This window comes from Haliotis rubra, unplaced genomic scaffold (genome assembly GCF_003918875.1).
Source record: "Haliotis rubra isolate DU_JTF1 unplaced genomic scaffold, ASM391887v1 Scf1661, whole genome shotgun sequence".
Lineage (NCBI taxonomy): Eukaryota > Metazoa > Mollusca > Gastropoda > Lepetellida > Haliotidae > Haliotis > Haliotis rubra.
The window spans coordinates 70,165-94,362 of NW_025765627.1; the positions used below are offsets into that span (position 1 = coordinate 70,165).

At 43.2% G+C, this 24,198-nt stretch overlaps 1 protein-coding gene across 4 annotated transcripts in view; it reads left to right on the top strand.

The window, feature by feature from the left end:
• The first annotated feature begins 2,573 nt into the window (after window positions 1-2,573).
• The window catches only part of LOC124272099, a 54,410-nt gene continuing 32,785 nt past the window's right edge, over window positions 2,574-24,198 (top strand). Inside the window, exons 1-3 of one of the 4 annotated variants that reach the window (XM_046707252.1) lie at window positions 2,574-2,597; window positions 9,581-9,712; window positions 16,369-16,668. In XM_046707252.1, coding sequence (XP_046563208.1) covers window positions 9,631-9,712; window positions 16,369-16,668 — 382 coding nt within the window. In that variant the 5' untranslated portion in view covers window positions 2,574-2,597; window positions 9,581-9,630. Of the gene's footprint in view, window positions 2,598-7,545; window positions 7,654-7,943; window positions 8,141-9,580; window positions 9,713-16,368; window positions 16,669-24,198 lie in introns of those variants that run through there. The other 3 variants (XM_046707250.1, XM_046707251.1, XM_046707253.1) reach the window with 3 other exon arrangements.

The window sequence follows — 24,198 nt, forward strand, 5'->3', positions numbered from 1 at the left end:
TTAAACAGCCATTAAATTTCCAATAAGCGTTTACAAAACAGTGAAACCAGTATTTACTATATGCATACATGCATATGACGAAGTCTCCAGGTTCCACAACTCAATTCTACAGACGCCTGCAGGGGGTAGTGACTCAGTGGTTCGAGTGACCGCAGCGGTCTTAGCTTAAACCAGAGTGGAAGTCGTCCACAATCTGCTTCAGAGTGCACCAAATCTCTCCGGTTTAGACATGTACCCGGCAAACATGAAACACATCACGATTTCATACGGAAACAGCGTTTCATTACGGGTTTTTTCGATAAATCTTTACTTTCATGATAACTATCGTTTTCTGGATAGCACCTTTGATACGTGTAATTCCTCAACGTGCCTTTTGTATCACAATTTATGTCACGAATAACTGCACAAATATATATAATGACTATTTATAAAGGGCTACAAACATGCGGACAACAGATTTTCAACAACAAAAACAGACTGAGTGAGCGTCTGACTGTCTGCCTGCAGTGTAACAGTCGAGACTGTATGGGGTGTGAACACCAGTAGGTGGAGCAGGATACAGCTACTTAGCCCTATTCACGAGCTGTACAGAGAAATAGTTTAACAATATCAACGCGGAATACAACAGTGGGCTTTCGGTATGTGACCCCTTATGGGAATTGCGATTCAACTCTTTAAACCCGTTTAACAGTTGCGAATCGAACCTGTGGATTATGTCAGTGCGTGGGAATTTCACCCCTAGGCGGAGGGCTGTGTTACCTTCTCTTTCTAGCAGTGTTTGGTGGGTTGTTCATGAGCCAACGCCCAGCTAACCCAACTACCGCCCCATCCTCTAACCACCACCCCCCCCACCCCTCCCCTTAACCCCCTTAATCAGCCACACACACACCTATTTAAATACCACCTTTAAAATACCAGCGCCTTGAGCATGTACTAATTGCGTGGATATGTCGCTATATAACTATTCTATAATAAATGAATAAATAAATGAATGAATGAATGAATGAATGAATGAATATTTAACATACACGTTTTACCCTTTTGTAAGCGAAGGTAAAACCCTGTGTTGGGTGCCATCCCGAGATCATCCTGAGGATGTGATCTCATTACATGGGTCACAGAGAGTTACTGTTTTTAGTTGTTGTTTTTTTCCCATTTGGACAATGAATAGTTATTCTTGATTTTTTCACAAACTCTCATTTTGACGGGTAATCTTACTTATTATTGGTTACATGTAGTTTGTGGCACTGTGAGTTCTGTTCATTACATTCGTCTTCAATATCGTCTTTGGCCGTTTCAAAACAGGGATACAATTGGACGTTTGCCTGATAAAGGGGTGAAGCTTAGTAACTTCTATACAAAAGGACAAGGAATGTTTTAGAGCTCTGTAGGGAGAGCCTGAAGTTAACATTGTGTACACAGTGAACAGTAGTATGAATATTCTGGTTAACGTGTCATTCTTACAATTGTAGAATTTCCGCTATGGTCGGGGTGATGTCACAAACCACAAGACACTTTGTGAGTGAGCTGTGTTTAACGGCCCTTTGAAGATCAAAGGAAACCACGAACTCTAAGACGTTTCCTAGACTCACGTGCCCTGGGGTAGTGCTGATAAAGCTCGAAACAGACTCGGTACGAATCGGGTTTCGAACCAACAACCACAGATTTCTGGCGTGCCTAAGGTATGCAACTAGAGGAGCCATAGACGATCTGCCCCAAATGTAAAGAGAAAATCTAACTGTGAGCAAGCTTGTGGCGGACAAAGCTTTTTCGGGACGTTTGCCTTATGTTCATACATTCAGTGAACACAAGTCCAGTGAATGTTGGCGTTGCCCCAAATATACTGTGTTTCTCACTCGTTCGAAGGTTCGGTGGGGTAGTCTACTGGCTAAAGTGTCCTCTCATTACGCCCGGGTTTGATTCTCCATATGGGGTACAGTGCGTGATGCCAATTTGGTGCCCCCGCCGTGACAATGCTGGAATATTGCTAAAAGAGGCGTAAAACCCAACTCAATCTCTCATTGGTTTGAGAACTTCATCTGAGAACATTTACAATGCTTTATGCACGTTTTGCATTAAAGTGACATATATCCTGTTGTCATGGAGGGTCCCTATCACACCGCCCTGTTGTTTCTGAGAAACCAGGAATGGTTTACGGTCTCCTCCGATTCTTCATCTCAGAACCTATAGATCGTGTTTTCATTTTCTCCCCATTTGGTTCGACCCAGTTAGCAGTTTTCAAACCATGCGTTTTCACCTTCTGGCAAAACTGTTTGTGGTTTAATATGTTCTTCAGGATAAATATTTTATTCAGATAACGTGTTATTTAGAACGAAACCCGCACTGCAAGTGATTATAATGTTTTCAATATCACGGCGGTATCATTTCCCCTTCGTCGTTAAGGATATTTGCGTCTCGGTGAATATCATTGTTATTACGTTGTAACTAATTTTCTTTACATCAAAATAATGCATTAACATTTATTTCGTCGATCTGCTTGCCTCAATTCTATTGGTTCTTGTATTATTTCCTCGATGGAAAAGTATAAGTGTGCCCCGCATCACGACAGTTTCACAGCAGATGGGACCTTGCTGGAGGTAAGCACCCCTTTAAAAATCGGTTGGTTGCGCGTTGTTGATGTGAAGATGGACACTTGTGGGTGGGACGTGTATGGATTGTGACTGTCGCTTTTAACTTAAATCTTGAGTAGTGGATCCTCGCAAATGTTTCGTTGTTTGGTTGTTTTTTTGTGCATGTGCATGCGTACGTATGCGTGCGTGCAATGTACAGTACAACCAGAAATTATTGAGAATTTAAAGATCGTAATTTATTTATTTTTTCACTTATTACTCACGGATTAAATGTGAATATTAGCAGAACATTCAATGACAAAGATTCAAAGACAGGTGAACAGTTAGTATTTTGTCAAGTCACCATGGGCAGCAATGCAGGCTTCAATGCGGCGGGGCATACTACTGATCAAAGAAGTTAGAAAGTCGTGATCCATGCTGTTCCAATATCGGACCACCTCTTCTTTCATTTCACCAATATTTGTCACATTTTTCTTATTGACACTTTCCTTCATAAGTCCCCAAACATTTTCTATTGGATTTAGGTCAGGGCTATAGCTTGGCCAATCTAATAATGTCATATTTTGGGGCCGAAACCAGGCCTGTGAATGCTTTGAACGATGTTTTGGGTCGTTGTCCTGCTGGAAAATCAAAACAATTCCATAGAACACGTGAACAGATGGAAGTAAATGTCCCTCGAGAATACCTGTGTACCGCTCACTGTTCATATTCCCTTCAAATACACAGAGGGCGTTGCCCCTAACACAGATATGCCACCGCACACGTTAACTTTCGGACTGTACTTTGGGCGCTGATACAAAGGTTTTTCAGTTTGTTTGGTCCAGAATTTCAGTGTATTAGGAAACAGCCACACACAACTTTCATCTGAGAAAATCACATTGTCCCAGTTAAAATTTCTATGCTGTAAGCACCAGTTCAACCTACGTTCCTTTTGTTCAGGTTTCATGATCGGTGATGGAATTCCTCGACTTTTCTGACAACCCATTGCATACAGCTCAGTTCCAATTGTCTCCTTACAGACAGCCACAGTTGCTCTATCAATCATATCCATCCTTAAGTTTTCTAAACCCCTTCGTTTGTTTTTAGAAACAAGAATACCAAGCCGCCTCCTGTCACCGACAGTGAATTTTCTGGGCCTACCTGCGCCTCCCTGGTGCTCAATGCCATATCCATTTGCAATATTTTTCAAAACACGATAAACAGTGGACAAAGGGATGCCTGTTCTACTTGAAATCACTTTAGCTGATCTGATGTCCTTGTTATAATACTCTAAAATCAACTTCCTCTTCTCTAAATCATCCATACTGAGGATCACTGAAAATGTCGTCTGCTAGCAAGTAAACAAAAGGGGATAACTCTTCACAAACTAATGAAAAGGATTAACGGAGTTGTCTCTCTTGAATGAAACCAAGCACTTGATATCTGGTCAAGGTTGTTTATACTAGAAATCCAATTAAACATATTCCTAAAATTCTCAATAATTTCTGGTCATACTATATGTGTGTGTGCGTACGTGCGTGCGTGCGTGCGCGCGCGCGTTGGTGCGTGTGTGTGTGCGTGCCTGTGTGTTATGGTCTGGAGTTTTATTATTTTGATGGCTTCATTGACAACCTCGCTTTGTTGCCAGGTTACATAAACTTACCACCTGCTTTGGCTTTTCTTCACTTCTAAACAACACGTGATGTCTCGGGTATTTCTAGGCGTATTCCTATTGCAGTTAGGAGCACACACACATGTTTTTGTGATACCTGAATATAAAACAAATGTCCAAGACTCGCAAACATGGCGTATTATTTGCAGCCTGGGTTCAAGCACAACTATTGAGGTTTGGTGTAGATATTGCCTTTCTCTCTCACTAAATAGTCTGAATAGTTTACATTGCCAGGTTACAGAAGAAACAAAAATAGGCGATACTCAGGAACAACTTGTTTCCAAAGTTGTAAAATATATTTGTTTCAAATTATACTTGTATGTTGTATGATAAATGAACTGGGAGCTGATTTCAGGCGGACAGACTGTGAAATGTATTGGCCAGTATGTTTGGTGTCTTCTAGCAAATTCCAGGTCCGTTGAGGGCAGTGGAGTCGGCCAATGGTTGAAGCGTTCGCTCGTCACGCCGAAGACCCGGGTTCGATTCCCCACATGGGTACAATGTGTGAAGCCCATTTCTGTAGTCACCTACCGTGATATTGCTGGAATATTGCTAAAAGCGGCGTAAAACTAAACTCATTCACTCACTCACTCCAGCTCCGTTTAGACGCCCGACAGTTGTAGACAAATGGAATCAGCATTAAGGTGAGATGAAATTGGGTTTAACGTTGTGCTTGAGAATATTTCGCTCATATGACGACGTGCATGCGCGTGTATGTGTATGTGAAGCTGCTTGTACTAGCCAAGACTGAAGCTGGTTTTATAGCGCTAGCTCACTGAGATACCATACCGCAGTGAAGCATGAATACCCCACTCAGACACATTATACTGACTCCGAGCCGACCAGTCCTTGTTGTACCCATTAATGCCAAGCGCCAGGCAGGGACCAACAAGTACCATATTTTAACATCTTTTGGTATGACGCGGTCGGGGATCGAACCCGCGACCTTCTGCTCTCCGGGCGGACGCTCTAACCACTACACCACGGAGGCGGTCTCAGCATTCAGGAAATCACAATTTATGACAACTTGAATTCATAATATTGACAGAAAAAAGCCCACGGAAATTACGTAGACCCGAGTTGAGGATCAAACCCGTTGCATGTGCGTCATCAGCGACCATTACCAAGTTTCTACGTCGCCTACAGCACAGACGTCGCCATATGACGTAGTGGCACAACGCGTGACCGCCGAACATGAGGATGTTTGATCATAAAAATACATGAAATTGTCTTTGTAATTAAAACACCCGCTGATTTGTCAGTAGCTGGAAAAACGATGGGACATTCATGACATGCTAATGGGAGTTGTCGATGTACAGAAATATTCACGGAACATGAAACCATGTCTGTGTGTTGCCGTGAAAGATATTCCGATGAGCGCGGTCAACTGGAGTTGTTTAAAGTACCGCCGGAGAATCTCTTTCGTTTGATTCATCATACAAACGACTCTCGCCCGCCCTTGCTATTATTTGAATATAGCTTTAAAACACGCCAATACAACCCCAAATCACTGACTGTAATTTCACCTCCCGTGTGGCACGCCGTGGAGTAAGTGAAATGCTGTTAACAGAGGCGTTGAAGCAAGCACTCTCACTCACTCACTCACGCTGCGAGCATTCACTCACTCACGCATCCAGCATTCACTTACTTACGCATGCAAGCATTCACTCACTCAAGCATGCAAGCATTCACTCACTCACGCATGCAAGCATTCACTTACTCACGCATGCAAGCATTCACTCACTCACGCATGCAAGCATTCACTCACTCACGCATGCAAGCATGCACTCACGCATGCAAGCATTCACTTACTCACGCATGCAAGCATTCACTCACTCACGCATGCAAGCATTCACTCACTCACGCATGCAAGCATTCACTTACTCACGCATGCAAGCATTCACTCTCTCACGCATGCAAGCATTCACTCACTCACGCATGCAAGCATTCACTCTCTCACGCATGCAAGCATTCACTCACTCACGCATGCAAGCATTCACTTACTCACGCATGCAAGCATTCACTTACGCATTCACTCACTCACGCATGCACGCATTCACTCACTCACGCATGCAAGCATTCACTCACTCACGCATGCACGCATTCACTCACTCACGCATGCAAGCATTCACTCACTCACGCATGCACGCATTCACTCACTCACGCATGCACGCATTCACTCACTCACGCATGCACGCATTCACTCACTCACGCATGCACGCATTCACTCACTCACGCTTGCAAGCATTCACTCATTCACGCATGCAAACATTCACTCACTCACACAAGTGCTCTCTTGTTTTCTCTGTTTAATACTGAATTCGGGGCTACCTACACCCTCTTTGTCTTTTGGGGCGGTGGGGTAGCCTAGTGGTTGAAGCGTTCGCTCGTCACGTCGAAGACCAGGTGCGATTCACCACACGGTTACAATGTGTGAAGCCCGTTTCTGGTGTTCACGCCGTGATATTGCTGGAATATTGCTAAAACTCACTCACTAAAACTGAATTTTTATGTTAGTGATAAATCGATGTTGTTATTTGTCATTCAAAACGTTCAAACAAATGCCTTTGTTTTTTGTAGAAGTCAATACTTTATGTACCGATAAGTATCACACTGTTAAGTACCAGCTTGCTGTCAGCGGCGTTATGTAATATATGTTGCGTGTGGTGACACGGACCTTTTCATTCAGTGTGCCGGGTGTTTATTGCACCTGTCGCCATTGGAAACAACTGTAGTAGACTGTGTGGAGAAGACGCATATAAATGTCACATTAACCGGGCTCGGTTACGCTAACCTTAATGAGCTTTGAACGACTGACTGAGTTTAGTTTTACGCCGCTTTTAGCGGGGGGGGCCACCAGAAATGGGCTTCACACATTGTACCCATGTGGGGATTCGAACCCGGGTCTTTGGCGTAACGAGCGAACGCTTTAACCACTAGGCTATGTCCATGACCCCTGGAAATAATCAAAATAATTAGATTCCCACTCAAGTCTATAATGATTCATCAGAGTCCTCATGCTTCTATAAGGCATTGTTCCAGTCTCTCTCTCTCTCTCTCTCTCTCTCTCTCTCTCTCTCTCTCTCTCTCTCTCTCTCTCTCTCTCTCTCTCTCTCTCTCTCTCTCTCCTTGTTGTACCCATTAATTATTTCAGACTGCAGTCATATAGTTGGAATATTGATGAGAGCGGCGTTAAACAACAATCATAAACCAAAAAAGTAAAAAAATTATATTATATCAACTGCATGAGTAATGGCGACTGTTTAATATGCTTAAAATAGATTCAGGGGATTCCCATTTCTAAACTCGCGACCGCGCCAACGGAAGCGGGAGGCCCGCCATTGCGCAGAAGAAGTCACGAAAAGGCTCGTAATATTCTGGTATATTGAGTTAATATAACACAATATATAGGTGAGTTGAACATTGACACATGTATATACATTTACATATTTCAATAATCCTGTAAAATTAGTCTCAGACAAAATGACGTATCTTCGCTCACCATGATCCAATTGTATTACTGTATGTGATGTACTGAACTTCAGACATCTGTCACTGTTAGTTAGCAGTGTTCAGAGTGTAGCCTGGCGGCTTGTTGCTGTTTATGGTGAAGTTACGTCACAATTTCTTGAAAGCGCCCAGCAGTTCTCAGAAGCCTAAGTGCTACATAAACAGGATATCGATTGAAACGTCTATTATATGACTATATTTTATATTTCGTTTTACTAGCATGACATGAAAGCTTATTACTGGTACCGACTCATCAACAAAATGACTCATGAGTGGACTATGTATAATCAGGGAGACTATATATAAGGCCTGTTGTAGAGTATCTCTGGTATAACTCAGCATAGACATGGTGTGATCTAATGAATGGGCAACAAAATCTCTCTTTCAAGTAAGATGACCTTTGACAGATATTTACATATCTAACAATATATAACAGAGCTGCAGATAACGTTTTGGGTCATTGAGTTATGTACTCGCTTGTGGTCATCTCAATTGGGTATCCTAATTTTCCTTTGAGTAACCAAATAAATTGTACCCACCTCACTCAAACTCAATTGGATATTTTGTCATTTTCCATTAATTGTTAAAATATAATAAAGTTTAAATGTGAGTGTTTGTTATTTATATTTGATCTGTAATATGAGAAACAATAAGAAAGACTGCAAGTTGCCAAGTTCATGTCCTGAAACAGAACCTCTCAATATACATGTGTGTACCTCAGATATTTTATCTATCCATATGTACGCAAGCTAAGATTTGACACTTTTGTGTGTACGTATGTAACATAACCTCTATTGAGTATTTACAAAAATTCAAGCGTACTTGTACGCAATAGACTTAATAGGAATTGAGTTTTCACATAAATATTTGCGTAATTTACGCAGATACGCAGCTTATCTCTACCTCTGATATAACCCCAACGGACACCATTTATATCTAAGCTTTATGTTGTAGTGAAGGCAGACATTGACTAAACAGCAGGTGCTTTTCAATTAAAATCTTTTGATATTCCTGTTCACTTGTCGCATATATCCCACCAAATGTAACTGTCCACAGATGAATTTCATGGCATGATATGCCATAGGCGGATCCAGAGGGGGGGTGCAGGGGTGCACATCCCCCTTTTGTGGTGAAAGTTTGTTAAATGACCATTGAAACTCGGGTAAAAATGAAATGTGCACCCCTCCTTTTCTCAATAGTGTGCACCCCCCTTTCTCAAAAAGCTGTATCCGCCCCTGTGATATGCAATTGTTCATTCAACAGTCGAAATATTCATATTAGTTCCATTTCAATAGCATATTTCAAGTTGTTTCAGTGTTGTTTAAATGCAAGGATAGTTCTGTCTTTCTGCTGACTCTACGAATACACAAGTACACGGCTTATCTGTAGCTCAGTTCAGTAAGACAGTGGCCAGCAAGATCCACTGCTAGTGCTGCTCCTGCTGACTCCCACCTGCTGAGTCCCACCTGCTGAGTCCCACCTGCGAAGATTACATCTTGCATGTGCAATACTGCACCATTGTTTATTGTGAAATCAGCCATAATCCCACACCAAGACCAAGTTTCCAGATAAGGCTGTTCCCATTAGATACAGATGTTTTTTGGAATAAGAGTCTGCCTCAAATGAGAACTTGAACATATGCATGAAGTGATACCTCTCCTTTATCTCATGTCAGAGTTGGGTCAAGTTTTATCGGAGTTCTCCAACACAATCAGCGAATACTTTAACCACCAGGATATCATACCTTGTGTTTTATGTCTGTTACAAATGAACAATAGTATTGTGTCTGTTACAGAATGAACCTGAATGTTATATGTCTCTGTTACAGAATGAACGAGGATGTCATCACCTGTTCAGCTCTAGCCCAAGGTCAGGAAGATGAAACAAGTTGTTGTCATCGTCGTTGTCATCATCATCATCATCGTTGTTGTCACTGACCAGGTTTACACAACAGCAACAGGTAAGGACTCTGCGTGTACATATCTGTTCAATCCTGACACTATGGAAGCTTTATTTGGGGTGCGGTAACTAACCCTTCCATATATTCTCTCTATTTGCTGTCCAGCCAAGGGGCGGTGGGGTAGCCTAGTGGTCAAAGCGTTGGCTCGTCATGCCAAAGACCCAGGTTCGAATCCCCACATGGGTACAATGTGTGAAGCCCATTTCTGGTGTCCCCCACCGTGATGTTGCTGGAATATTGCTAAAAGCGGCGTAAAACCAAACTCAGTCAGTCAGTCAGTCAGTCAGACAGTCAGTCAGTCCAGCCAAGTGTGATACTGGGGTATTCCATCCATGAAGGCATTTCTCATCTCCTGCAGGGGAGGTAGGGTAGTCAAGTGGTTAATGTGTTCGTTCGTCATGTCGAAGACACAGGTTCAATTCACCACATGGGAACAATGTGTGAATCCCATGTCCGGTGTTCCCCACCATGATATTGCTGGAATATTGCTTAAAGCGGCATAAAACAATACTCACTCACTTACTCATTTCCTGTCAGCTGTAAAATTGCAAATTTAGAACCGTTTGTTTAAGGACAATACTTTTTCATCTTTAAGCTTTTGGAATGAAAACTGTCCATGTTTGAAATTCTTCATGGAAGATTTTTAGGGTTGGGATGAAGGGGATGAGTATGTGCATGTATGCATGGGAAACAAAAGCATGAAAGTGCATGTTTATTAACTACTGTGGCATGTTGCATCAGGACGAGACTGGGCATGTTTGCTCTTGCAGGGGGCGCAATGATAGCTTACGAATCTATCATGGCTTGTCATGATTAAACACATTATGAAGTTCATTTGGGCAGCTGATCACATCACTGAGCAGATTATCTCACCGACTCATCAACATTACGAAGTATCTTTTACCCATCAAAGTTCTGCAGCAAATAACCAATGGAAATGATGGATATTGATAAGTGAGGGAATGCATGGTTTGAATCCGAGCCTAAGGTAATGTATCCCCGTCCAAAGTTCCAGGTTTTGAGTTGGCTATTACATATACTTCACGTAAACGGAAATGTATCATTGATATCTGGTCATCAATCAGGCCAAATTAAAAAATGTTGTGGTTCCGATTACACCTCTTTAAAATATAGGGTAGGTAGGATTTTTTAAATATTTCTTTTAGAATTTAAGTCCAAACTATTAACAAATTTCTCAATGTGTAATTGTTTTTTCAATCAAGCTTGCGGCCATGATGTCGACTTTCTCAATCAGAATTACATGTCTGTTGGTGCCGTGAAAAAACATTTGTATCTGAAAGCATATTTTGTTCATATCACTTAAAAATTATAGGGTTGGCACCAGAATTCAAGGGTCGGTCGGGTAATCGGAACCACAACATTTGTTGTTTAGGCCTCACTGATGTGTTGAAAGTGGCTTTATACACTCACTCACTCACTGTAAGAAATTAACGAAAACGGTATGAAATCTCAACTCATTACTACAAAATATTCCCCTTTTAAAACTGTTTACGCTGAACCAAAATATACAGTCATAAACAGTTGTAATGAAAGCACAAACTTTAACTTCACAATAGATTTAAGAACAATTAGGAGAACGATTCCAGAGGGTATATTTCTATCTGCCATGTTAGAGGACAATCAGTATCTCACTCTCAAGGACTCAATGAATTTCCTGTTACAACTCAGTGTGCACCCTCCCTTGATGATGACTCTTATAAGTAGGTCAAGTTGAACAGACTGTATCTGGTGATAAGTTTAAAGAATGTAAGAATTTGTCAAATACTCATATGATCATATTCATATTTATCCTGTCGGGATTTGGCTTTTAAACCTAATAATATTTAGATTTCTTTGTAGAGTTCTCAGTGTATACACAGATCCTTCAGCTTTAAACAGATTTGATCATATTTTATGTAAAATAATTATTTCAGACTTAACAACAAATCATCATTGTTTAGCTCAATGGACTTGAACATTTGAATTAATCTGTTGTGTAATTTCGCCTGTGATTGAGCTGCAGCAGGAAAGTCAGGAATGAAATTGTTTGTGTAATCTATGTTGCAGCCAAAATATCGAAACTGATAATTATTTGTCCATCAAGTGAATTAAATATAGAATTAAAGAAAGACACTTTCTGCATGAAGAGACAAACACTGTCAAATTTAGAAACACTTGATAGGCTAGTTATTGCTGTAACTATGCAGTGAATTATGTGATGGTCTGGATGATTGAATGGAAATCATGAATCCATTCAGAATTACCTGATGACTTCTTCAGTTTAAACTTTGTATTGAATTATGTATTAGTGCAGTGACCTATATCTTGATGCTGCTATTCAGAACACATACACAATGAACAGCTTCTAGGATAATAGTCTGAGGAGTTTATTTTCAGCTAAAATGCTAATTATTTATAACTGCGGATTTCTTGCATCAGATTTATGGATTTTTAGACACAAGACGTAATTTATTTATATCACTTGTAGTCTCAAGCGGTGTTGACAGTATCATCAGCTCACCATACAAGATACTGCATTAGAACTTGCCAGTCAAACATTAATCAAATGTTAGGGGTGAAACAATACACTCTTACCACGGTACGGTACGTATTGCGGTACAAGGTCTTCGGTTCGGTCCGTTTCGGTTCGGTATATATGAGATATGATGATAATGCAGAAAATTGACAACAGCCAAGCCTTACATTGTTTAATAACATGGGAAAAAAATAACCATAATCTTTGTTATTTTGAATGAACAAAACTGTCATTTCATGACAAAATAGAAAGTATCACCGAAACCTTTGAGGTCACGACTGTGTGACAAAATAGCAAGTAGCCAAATATGATTAAAAGTCACTAACATCACATCAGTATTTTCTGCAGTGAAATCACCACATCCCAGGAACGTAAACGTGTTTTTAATAAAAAAAACAATAGACAAATCAGATCTTGTCGAATGTGACTCTGTTGATGACATATCATAGATAAATAAATTAAACAAATTAACACAGCACAGTTGTCATAAGACAGTTACAGTCAGTGTGACAGATCATTGTCCTTGCTATAAACCATTGTCTATCTCTCGTTTCATTTCGAGACTTTCCACAGATCTTGGGATGTACTGCTACACAATCTTGGCAAAATCTTGTAAAAACAAAATGTTGACAATTAATTGTGAAATACGACTTCAATGAGTCAATGATGCTGGTTTAGGGGTCCATGGATGACGAGATGGTAATCAGTACGTGATTGCTGAAATTTTGTGAAATTTGTCATATTGGTGTAGGCACGAAAAGTGGACCCTTATGAACAAGGTAAGCGGAAGTGGTACGCGTATAGAATGAGGGGATGCAATTTCACACACTTTTTCTCCGATGTAACTGTAAACAGCTTTAATGAATGAAAATGGGATTAAATTCAACAAATATAATGAAATCAAGGAAAATCGCTTTTATTACCAGTTTCCCGACATCACCATGTATTTTCCGATGTTGCAGCAGTGTTTACTGGGCCATAACGCGTGTCTTGCATCATAGCAAACATCATAAGTACTCGGCTGATGGCGTGTCTTTATGATAAAATGGACTTTTATAAGTAATAACGATAAATAACTGAAAAGAAACAGAACCCAGCAACTGATCTGGTATCTCCAGTTGCTGTCTTGCTGATTTTATAAGTAGACGACTTAGGCGATCTCGAACTTACTTCCAGGAAAATAGCGGTCGTCAAGCAAAGATATGCATAGATTGTGACCAAATTATTCGATTTCTAGACATTTTACGAAAGGTATAAAATGATTAATAAAACGATGGTACAAAAACCGAATTTTTTGATTGCATTACGGTATACCAAACCGAAGGCAATATACCGTGGTTCTACTAATACCGCTGGTATTCCGTTTCACCCCTATCAAATGTGGCCATTGTAATTCACATTCACTATTCAGTGTTTGCAAATATCTGAACCATTATTACAGTAGCTGTGCCACTAAGCAGTTTTGAGTACAAGGTAATAACTGTATCCAATATTGTCTAAATTCAGTCTTCCTGTGGGTGAGTGAGTGGGGTTTGTGCCACATCACAGAATTCCAGTTATCTAATGATGCATGCCAGACAAATGTGGGAGTACTGATGCTGGACCTAGATGTATACATCTCTGGTGAAACCCAGGAGCCTTTGCTGACAAACATGGACGTGTTAGAAGGGCAGTTGGGAGTTTGAATCCAAGATCTTAGGATTCAAACAAACTAAGTGAGTGAGCTAGGAGAGTGCAGGGTGGTGCTGGAAGAGCGCTTGGTGGTGCTGAGAGAGTGCTGGATGGAGCTTGGAGAGTGCTTGGTGGTGCTGGGAGAGCGGTGGGTGGTGCTAGGAGAGTGCTGGGTGGTGCTAGGGAGAGTGCTGGATGGAGCTGGGAGAGTGCTGGGTGGAGCTAGGAGAGTGCTGGATGGTGCTAGGATGGTGCTGGGTGGTGCTGGGTGGAGCAGTGCTGGGGGAGAGTGCTGGGTGGTGCTGGGAGAGTGCTGGGTGGTGCTGGGAGAGTGCTGGGTGGTGCTAGGAGAGTGCTGGGTGGAGCTGGGAGAGTGCTGGGTGGAGCTGGGAGAGTGCTGGGTGGAGCTGGGAGAGTGCTGGGTGGAGCTGGGAGAGTGCTGGGTGGAGCTAGGAGAGTGCTGGGTGCTGTGCTGGGGAGTGCTGGGTGGAAGCTGGGAGAGTGCTGGGATGGTGCTGGGAGAGTGCTGCTGGGTGGAGCTGGGAGAGTGCTGGATGGTGGCTGGGAGAGTGCTGGGTGGAGCTGGGAGAGTGCTGGGTGGAGCAAGGAGTGCTAGGGGTGGTGCTGAGAGTGTGGTGCTGGGAGAGTGCTGGGTGGAGCTTGGGAGAGTGCTGGGTGGAGCTGGAGGAGAGTGCTGGGTGGAGCTAGGAGAGTGCTGGGTGGATGGAGCTGGGAGAGTGCTGGGTGGAGCTGGGAGAGTGCTGGGTGGTGCTGGGAGAGTGCTGGGTGGTGCTGGAGAGGTGGGTGGAGTGGTGCTGGGTGGAGCTAGGAGAGTGCTGGGTGGAGCTGGGAGAGTGCTGGGTGGAGCTGGGAGAGCAGGCTGGTGCTGGGAGCTGGGAGAGTGCTGGGTGGAGCTAGGAGGGCAGGGTGGTGCTGGGAGAGTGCTGGGTGGAGCTGGGAGAGTGCTGGGTGGTGCTGGGAGAGTGCTGGGTGGTGCTGGGAGAGTGCTGGGTGGTGCTAGGAGAGGAGAGTGCTGGGTGGTGCTAGGAGAGTGCTGGGTGGAGCCTTGGCTGGGTGGTGCTAGGAGAGTGCTGGGTGGTGCTAGGAGAGTGCTGGGTGGAGCCTAGGAGAGTGCTGGGTGGTGCTTGGGAGAGAGTGCTGGAGTGGTGCTAGGTGAGGAGCTGGGTGGTGCTGGGAGAGTGCTGGGTGGTGCTAGGAGAGTGCTGGGTGGTGCTGGGAGAGTGCTGGGTGAGTGCTGGAGAGTGCTGGGTGGTGCTAGGAGTGAGTGCTTGGAGAGTGCTGGGTGGTGCTGGGTGAGTGCTGGCTGGTGCAGGGTGAGTGCTGGGTGGTGCTGGGGTGGTGCTGGAGGCTGGGTGCTGAGAGTGCTGGTGCTGGAGGGAGAGTGGGTGGTGCTAGGGAGAGTGCTGGGTGGTGCTAGGGAGTGCTGGGTGGTGCTTGCTAGGGAGAGTGCAGGGGTGAGTGCTGGGTGGTGCTAGGAGAGTGCTGGGTGGTGCTAGGAGAGTGCAGGGTGGTGCTAGGAGAGTGGTGGGTGGTGCTAGGAGAGTGCTGGGTGGTGCTAGGAGAGTGCTGGGTGGTGCTGGAGGGGAGTGGTGCTAGGAGAGTGCTGGGGTGGTGCTAGGAGAGTGCAGGTGGTGCTAGGAGAGTGCTGGGTGGTGCTGAGGAGAGTGCTGGTGGTGCTAGGAGTGCTGGGTGGTGCTAAGGAGAGTGCTGGGTGGTGCTAGGAGAGTGCTGGGGAGGTGCTAGGAGAGTGTGGGTGGTGCTAGGAGAGTGCTGGGATAGGGTAGCTAGGAGAGTGCAGGGGTGGAGAGAGGTGCTGGTGCTAGGAGAGTGCTGGGTGGTGCTGGGGAGAGTGCTGGTGCTAGGGAGAGTGCTGGAGAGGTGGTGCTAGGGAGAGTGCTGAGGTGGTGCTAGGAGAGTGCAGCTTGGTGGTGGTGGAGATTTGTGCGTGGGGTGGAGGGAGAGTGCTGGGTGGTGCTAGGGAGTGCAGGGTGGTGCTAGGAGGTGCAGAGGTGGTGCTAGGAGAGAGAGTGCAGGTGGTGCTGGGTGGTGCTGGGAGATGGTGCAGCTAGGAGAGTGCTGGGGTGGTGCTAGGAGAGTGCAGAGGTGGTGCTAGGAGAGAGTGCAGGGTGGTGCTAGGGAGCAGCTTGGATGATGCTGCTGCAGGTGAGAGCTTGGGAGCTTGGAGAGAGAGGAATGGTGTTGGGAGAGTGCTGGGTGGAGCTTGGAGAGTGCAGGGTGGTGCTAGGAGAGTACAGGGTGGTCCCTGTTCAAACTGATGTGGCAAATACCTTTCAAAGAGCAAACATAGAAAATGTGAGATCAAACATACATTTGAACATTTGAACCTGTTTTCTGAGGTTGACAAAACAGTGTGTCCGCTTTTCTGTTTCACACTTTGAGTTTGTTTGCTTGGATACTTTGTTTTCAGAAATGCAAGTTCTCAACTCAACAGAGAAATGGATTTATGAAGGAGACACGTTGACTGTCATATGTAATTTTACAAAACGTCCAAACAATCCAACTTCCATAAGAATTGAATCCAAATTCCAGTTTAAACCGTATCATAATACAAGCATTAATAGAGAGAGTATTAAAAGACGAATGAGAGTAGAGTGGACCACCTCAAGGACTATCACGATGACCTTGACAAATATCTCAAGCCATGACCGCGGCCATTACTGGTGTGGGAATTACAATATTAACAATATTGTAGACGTCTTGGTGTATGGTATGTGGGTTCTGAACTCTACCTACTTTTCATTGTGTGCTTTAGATGTACCTGTCTCCTGTAGCATTAGAATGTGTGTACACGTCTCTGTTAGAGTGTATTCAGTACATCAGTAACAGTCAGGACAGGTGATATTCTCAAGGCAACTGGTCCAGTTTCTTCCTTTGTTCAACTAGGCTGGAATTATTCTGGCTTTAGAGACCGTTCATAATTTATGGCTGGGGGTGGGGGGGGTGATGATGATGATGATTTTAAGGGGGAGTCACCCATTTTGTTCTGGGGAGTTAGGGGGGGTCAGCAATTTTGTACATAAAAATATGTTTAAAATTATTCTTAGAAATTATGGGAAGGGGAAGGAGGTCATTGATTTTGTACATGACATTGGGGGATGTCACTTATTTTGTGCATAAATTTTAGGGGGTGTCATTCACATTGTACATGCTTCTCCATAAAAATCATCATAAGTCCTGTTCATTACACTATTGATCTTGATTATCTCGATAACAGATCATCTTGGTTGGATGCCACCATTTTTACAAGTGATATTAGAGGTCAAATCTGATTGGTCAGTTGTAGGGACATTGAAGGGACATAACTTGTAATATCCATTGGTGGTGCTACAATCAGGGTTTAAAATTTCAGTGTAGTTCAGCAAAGATGAAAATTGGACTCTTTTAGTTAGTAAACTCATCTGCCTTAGGAAGAGGAGGACATTACACCATCTACAGCTTTTGACAAAGTATTGATAGCAGCTTGCTGTGTTTTTTCAATGATTTCATTGTTTTTTTCAATGATTTCTGTTTTTTCTCAACGATTTCATTGCTTTTTTCGATGATTTCATTGTTTTTCGCAATGATTTCTTTGGGGATTTTCAATGATTTTAAAATCACAGTGAAACCTTGTTAATATGACGTACTTGACATGCACCAGTTCCTCTTGACACATGCAGACAAATTTGATGAGAAAGGTTTTGCCTAAGGTATTAAAGTACACAATATTGCATAATTGTGAGTGACAAGAAGTTAAAGCAATAGCATGTCATGCAGAAGGCAAGTTTCCATTCTTGACCACTGAGAAAAATGTATGGAGCCAAGTTCTCATGATGCTGCTGACAATAATATTTATAGAACCTGACTCCCGGTTACATCTGTTGTCTGCTTTATGTGTGATTTCATTACATTTGTATTGGATGATCCAGCTGCTGAAGCATGTGATATTGTCCCTAACAATAAAACCATCAATAAATCCATCCTGCCCGACAGTATCATACTCCAGCTCAGTTGTATTATTCACCATCCTGCCTGACAGTATCATACACCAGCTCAGTTGTATTATTCACCATCATACCTGACAGTATCATACACCAACTCAGTTGTATTATTCACCATCCTGCCTGACAGTATCATACACCAGCTCAGTTGTATTATTCACCATCCTGCCTGACAGTATCATACACCAGCTCAGTTGTATTATTCACCATCCTGCCTGACAGTATCATACACCAGCTCAGTTGTATTATTCACCATCATGCCTGACAGTATCATACACCAGCTCAGTTGTATTATTCACCATCCTGCCTGACAGTATCATACACCAGCTCAGTTGTATTATTCACCATCCTGCCTGACAGTATCATACACCAGCTCAGTTGTATTATTCACCATCCTGCCTGACAGTATCATACACCAACTCAGTTGTATTATTCACCATCATACCTGACAGTATCATACACCAAGCTCAGTTGTATTATTCACCATCCTGCCTGACAGTATCATACACCAGCTCAGTTGTATTATTCACCATCCTGCCTGACAGTATCATACACCAGCTCAGTTGTATTATTCACCATCCTGCCTGACAGTATCATACACCAGCTCAGTTGTATTATTCACCATCCTGCCTGACAGTATCATACACCAGCTCAGTTGTATTATTCACCATCCTGCCTGACAGTATCCTACACCAGCTCAGTTGTATTATTCACCATCCTGCCTGACAGTATCATACACCAGCTCAGTTGTATTATTCACCATCCTGCCTGACAGTATCATACACCAACTCAGTTGTATTATTCACCATCCTGCCTGACAGTATCATACACCAGCTCAGTTGTATTATTCACCATCCTGCCTGACAGTATCATACACCAGCTCAGTTGTATTATTCACCATCCTGCCTGACAGTATCATACACCAGCTCAGTTGTATTATTCACCATCCTGCCTGACAGTATCCTACACCAACTCAGTTGTATTATTCACCATCCTGCCTGACAGTATCATACACCAGCTCAGTTGTATTATTCACCATCCTGCCTGACAGTATCATACACCAGCTCAGTTGTATTATTCACCATCCTGCCTGACAGTATCATACACCAGCTCAGTTGTATTATTCACCATCCTGCCTGACAGTATCATACACCAGCTCAGTTGTATTATTCACCATCATGCCTGACAGTATCATACACCAACTCAGTTGTATTATTCACCATCATACCTGACAGTATCATACACCAACTCAGTTGTATTATTCACCATCATGCCTGACAGTATCATACACCAGCTCAGTTGTATTATTCACCATCCTGCCTGACAGTATCATACACCAGCTCAGTTGTATTATTCACCATCCTGCCTGACAGTATCATACACCAGCTCAGTTGTATTATTCACCATCCTGCCTGACAGTATCATACACCAGCTCAGTTGTATTATTCACCATCCTGCCTGACAGTATCATACACCAGCTCAGTTGTATTATTCACCATCCTGCCTGACAGTATCATACACCAGCTCAGTTGTATTATTCACCATCCTGCCTGACAGTATCATACACCAGCTCAGTTGTATTATTCACCATCATACCTGACAGTATCATACACCAGCTCAGTTGTATTATTCACCATCATACCTGACAGTATCATACACCAGCTCAGTTGTATTATTCACCATCATGCCTGACAGTATCATACACGGTATCCAGCTCAGTTGTATTATTCACCATCCTGCCTGACAGTATCATACACCAGCTCAGTTGTATTATTCACCATCATGCCTGACAGTATCATACACCAGCTCAGTTGTATTATTCACCATCATGCCTGACAGTATCATACACCAGCTCAGTTGTATTATTCACCATCCTGCCTGACAGTATCCTACACCAGCTCAGTTGTATTATTCACCATCCTGCCTGACAGTATCATACACCAAGCTCAGTTGTATTATTCACCATCATGCCTGACAGTATCCTACACCAGCTCAGTTGTATTATTCACCATCCTGCCTGACAGTATCATACACCAACTCAGTTGTATTATTCACCATCCTGCCTGACAGTATCATACACCAGCTCAGTTGTATTATTCACCATCCTGCCTGACAGTATCATACACCAGCTCAGTTGTATTATTCACCATCATACCTGACAGTATCATACACCAGCTCAGTTGTATTATTCACCATCCTGCCTGACAGTATCATACACCAGCTCAGTTGTATTATTCACCATCCTGCCTGACAGTATCATACACCAGCTCAGTTGTATTATTCACCATCCTGCCTGACAGTATCATACACCAGCTCAGTTGTATTATTCACCATCCTGCCTGACAGTATCATACACCAGCTCAGTTGTATTATTCACCATCCTGCCTGACAGTATCATACACCAGCTCAGTTGTATTATTCACCATCCTGCCTGACAGTATCATACACCAGCTCAGTTGTATTATTCACCATCCTGCCTGACAGTATCCTACACCAGCTCAGTTGTATTATTCACCATCATACCTGACAGTATCCTACACCAACTCAGTTGTATTATTCACCATCCTGCCTGACAGTATCATACACCAACTCAGTTGTATTATTCACCATCCTGCCTGACAGTATCATACACCAGCTCAGTTGTATTATTCACCATCCTGCCTGACAGTATCATACACCAGCTCAGTTGTATTATTCACCATCCTGCCTGACAGTATCATACACCAACTCAGTTGTATTATTCACCATCATACCTGACAGTATCATACACCAACTCAGTTGTATTATTCACCATCCTGCCTGACAGTATCATACACCAACTCAGTTGTATTATTCACCATCCTGCCTGACAGTATCATACACCAACTCAGTTGTATTATTCACCATCATACCTGACAGTATCCTACACCAGCTCAGTTGTATTCACCATCATGCCTGACAGTATCATACACCAACTCAGTTGTATTATTCACCATCCTGCCTGACAGTATCCTACACCAGCTCAGTTGTATTATTCACCATCCTGCCTGACAGTATCCTACACCAACTCAGTTGTATTATTCACCATCATACCTGACAGTATCATACACCAACTCAGTTGTATTATTCACCATCCTGCCTGACAGTATCCTACACCAACTCAGTTGTATTATTCACCATCCTGCCTGACAGTATCATACACCAGCTCAGTTGTATTATTCACCATCCTGCCTGACAGTATCATACACCAACTCAGTTGTATTATTCACCATCCTGCCTGACAGTATCATACTCCAGCTCAGTTGTATTATTCACCATCCTGCCTGACAGTATCATACACCAACTCAGTTGTATTATTCACCATCCTGCCTGACAGTATCATACACCAGCTCAGTTGTATTATTCACCATCCTGCCTGACAGTATCATACACCAGCTCAGTTGTATTATTCACCATCCTGCCTGACAGTATCATACACCAGCTCAGTTGTATTATTCACCATCCTGCCTGACAGTATCATACACCAGCTCAGTTGTATTATTCACCATCATGCCTGTAAAAGCAGCAGTATTCAAAATACTGAAATGTGAAATATTCTAGTCACAAATAAGTTTCAGCTTGTTCTGTATGTCAGTGTATCTCTGAGTTGATCTCGCGCAATGGGAAAAGGAAGAGGAAGGCTGTCATGGTTTCGGATACGTTTTCAATCTCTCAGAGCATGAATCACCCCTATTCATGGTTGGCAATCATATGCAAACACTGTTTGCATTGTTCAATATAAGTGACAGCTGACAGAAATGTAATATATTCCCAGCAAAGTAGGGTGGTGGGGTACCCTAGTGGTTAAAGCGTTCGCTCGTCACGCCAAAGACCCGGGTTCAGTTCTTCACATGGGTACAATGTGAAGCCCATTTCTGATGTCCCCCACCATGATATTGCTGAAATATTGCTAAAAGCGTCAGAAAACCCAACTCACTCACTCCCTCCCAGCAAAGTGTGTCAGGTGTATAATTCTGACATTTGTTAAGGACTACATGTTTGACTAAAGATGACAATGTGGGTCCCTTATTATTGAGATGTAGCTGACCGCTGTGTCACATGACATTGCAGCTCACCTGACCCCCCTGTCACATGACATTGCAGCTCACCCTGACCAGTTTGACATGACATTGCAGCTCACCCTGACCCCTGTGTCACATGACATTGCAGCTCACCCTGACCCCTGTGTCACATGACATTGCAGCTCACCCTGACCCCCTGTCACATGACATTGCAGCTCACCCTGCAGCTCATCCTGACCCCCCTGTGTCACATGACATTGCAGCTCACCCTGACCCCTGTGTCACATGACATTGCAGCTCACCCTGACCCCAGCTCATCCTGCAGCTCCCTCTGTGTCACATGACATTGCAGCTCATCCTCCTGACCCTGTGTTGTGTCTCATGACATTGCAGCATTCATCACCTTGACCCCTGTGTCACATGACATTGCAGCTCACCCTGACCCCTGTGTCACATGACATTGCAGCTCATCCTGACCCCTGTGTCACATGACATTGCAGCTCATCCTACCCTGACCCCTGTGTCACATGACATTGCAGCTCACCCTGACCCTGTGTCACATGTCTCATGACATTGCAGCTCATCCTGACCCCCTGACATTGCAGCTCTCCTGACCATGTGTCACATGACATTGCAGCTCATCCTGGCATCCTGTGTCACATGACATTGCAGCTCATCCTGACCCCTGTGTCACATGACATTGCAGCTCATCCTGACCCCTGTGTCACATGACATTGCAGCTCATCCTGACCCCTGTGTCACATGACATTGCAGCTCACCCTGACCCCTGTGTCACATGACATTGCAGCTCATCCTGACCCCTGTGTCACATGACATTGCGCTCACCCTGTCATATATGTCACATGGCATTGCAGCTCACCCTGACCCCTGGCATGTGTCACATGACATTGCAGCTCACCTAGACCCCTATGTGACATGACATTGCAGCTCATCCTGACCCGTGTCTCATGACATTGCAGCTCATCCTGACCCCTGTGTCTCATGACACTGTAGCTAATCCTGGCACCTTGTCTCATGACATTGCAGCTCATCCTGGCATCTATGTCACATGACATTGCAGCTCATTGCAGTTCCCCCTTACACAATAGCTTATGCCCAGACAACAAGGTTTCACTGTAGTATATTAGACTGTAGTATATTAGCAGCTACTTGATTTCAAATTGTTGAAACCAGCTCTCTCTCAACTTGCCACTAAAACACAGCTGTAATGCAGTATTTCATGACCCAGCACACTCTGTCAGTTGAGTTTAGATGCTGTTTTCCTGGCCACATTCCCTGTTTGTTCAAGCAGTTATTCGTTGAGAATCCTGATACTTGCTACTCAGTGTATGTTGTAAGCTTCAGCTTCCAGCTCTGTCCTCCACGCCATCCATGTGATGCCTCTTGTATCCTGCCACCGAGTACAATCTATAAGTGTTTGACTACAATAAATGTACACATGAATGTCACGACATACTGAAGGTCGTACAGAGTTGATGAATATATAATCATAACAAAGAAAGATTACACAGTAAGTAGGTTTACCATAATGATCATATTTAAGGTTTACGATGATAATTCATTCCCCATGTTTACAGGTTAAAATACATTATTACCCATACGGGCTAGGATACACAGGTGATTATTTTGGTGATAATTGCACATGTGCTTTTTAGTGATTCTCAACGTTGATTGGTCAGCTGAGAAGAAATATGATTGGTTGACGGAACTACATTTCATGATCCACGTTCATTGACAACTTTTACCGTTTCATTGATAATTAGAACGTGCTGCACTCACACATTCCGAGATTTAAAAAAGAAGACATAAAGGTTAAAGAATATGAATCCCTTTTTATTAGACATCATTATTTTGCAATAACATTGCGTTATAAATAGTAGTCTGTTTAAAATAAGTAACCTTAAAAAAAAAAGACAATCGTAAACAAACATGGCCACCATTAGACTAACCCCGATCAACGTCAATGACCTAGTTAAAGTTGACGGTGACCTAATAGGAAGACTGATAAGAATTTTACAGCCCTTGAATTCCTACAACCTGTTTGTTGGTAACACTGAATTCAGGAAAATAGAATTAGCATTATACTGACTAAAGGCGCTACCTTAAGTGTGACAAGTGAGTCGATCTGCCACCTTTTCTAGATGAATTCGTGGAATGGTTGTATCTTAGAGTTCCAAACTTTTTACCGTTGACTTTCCC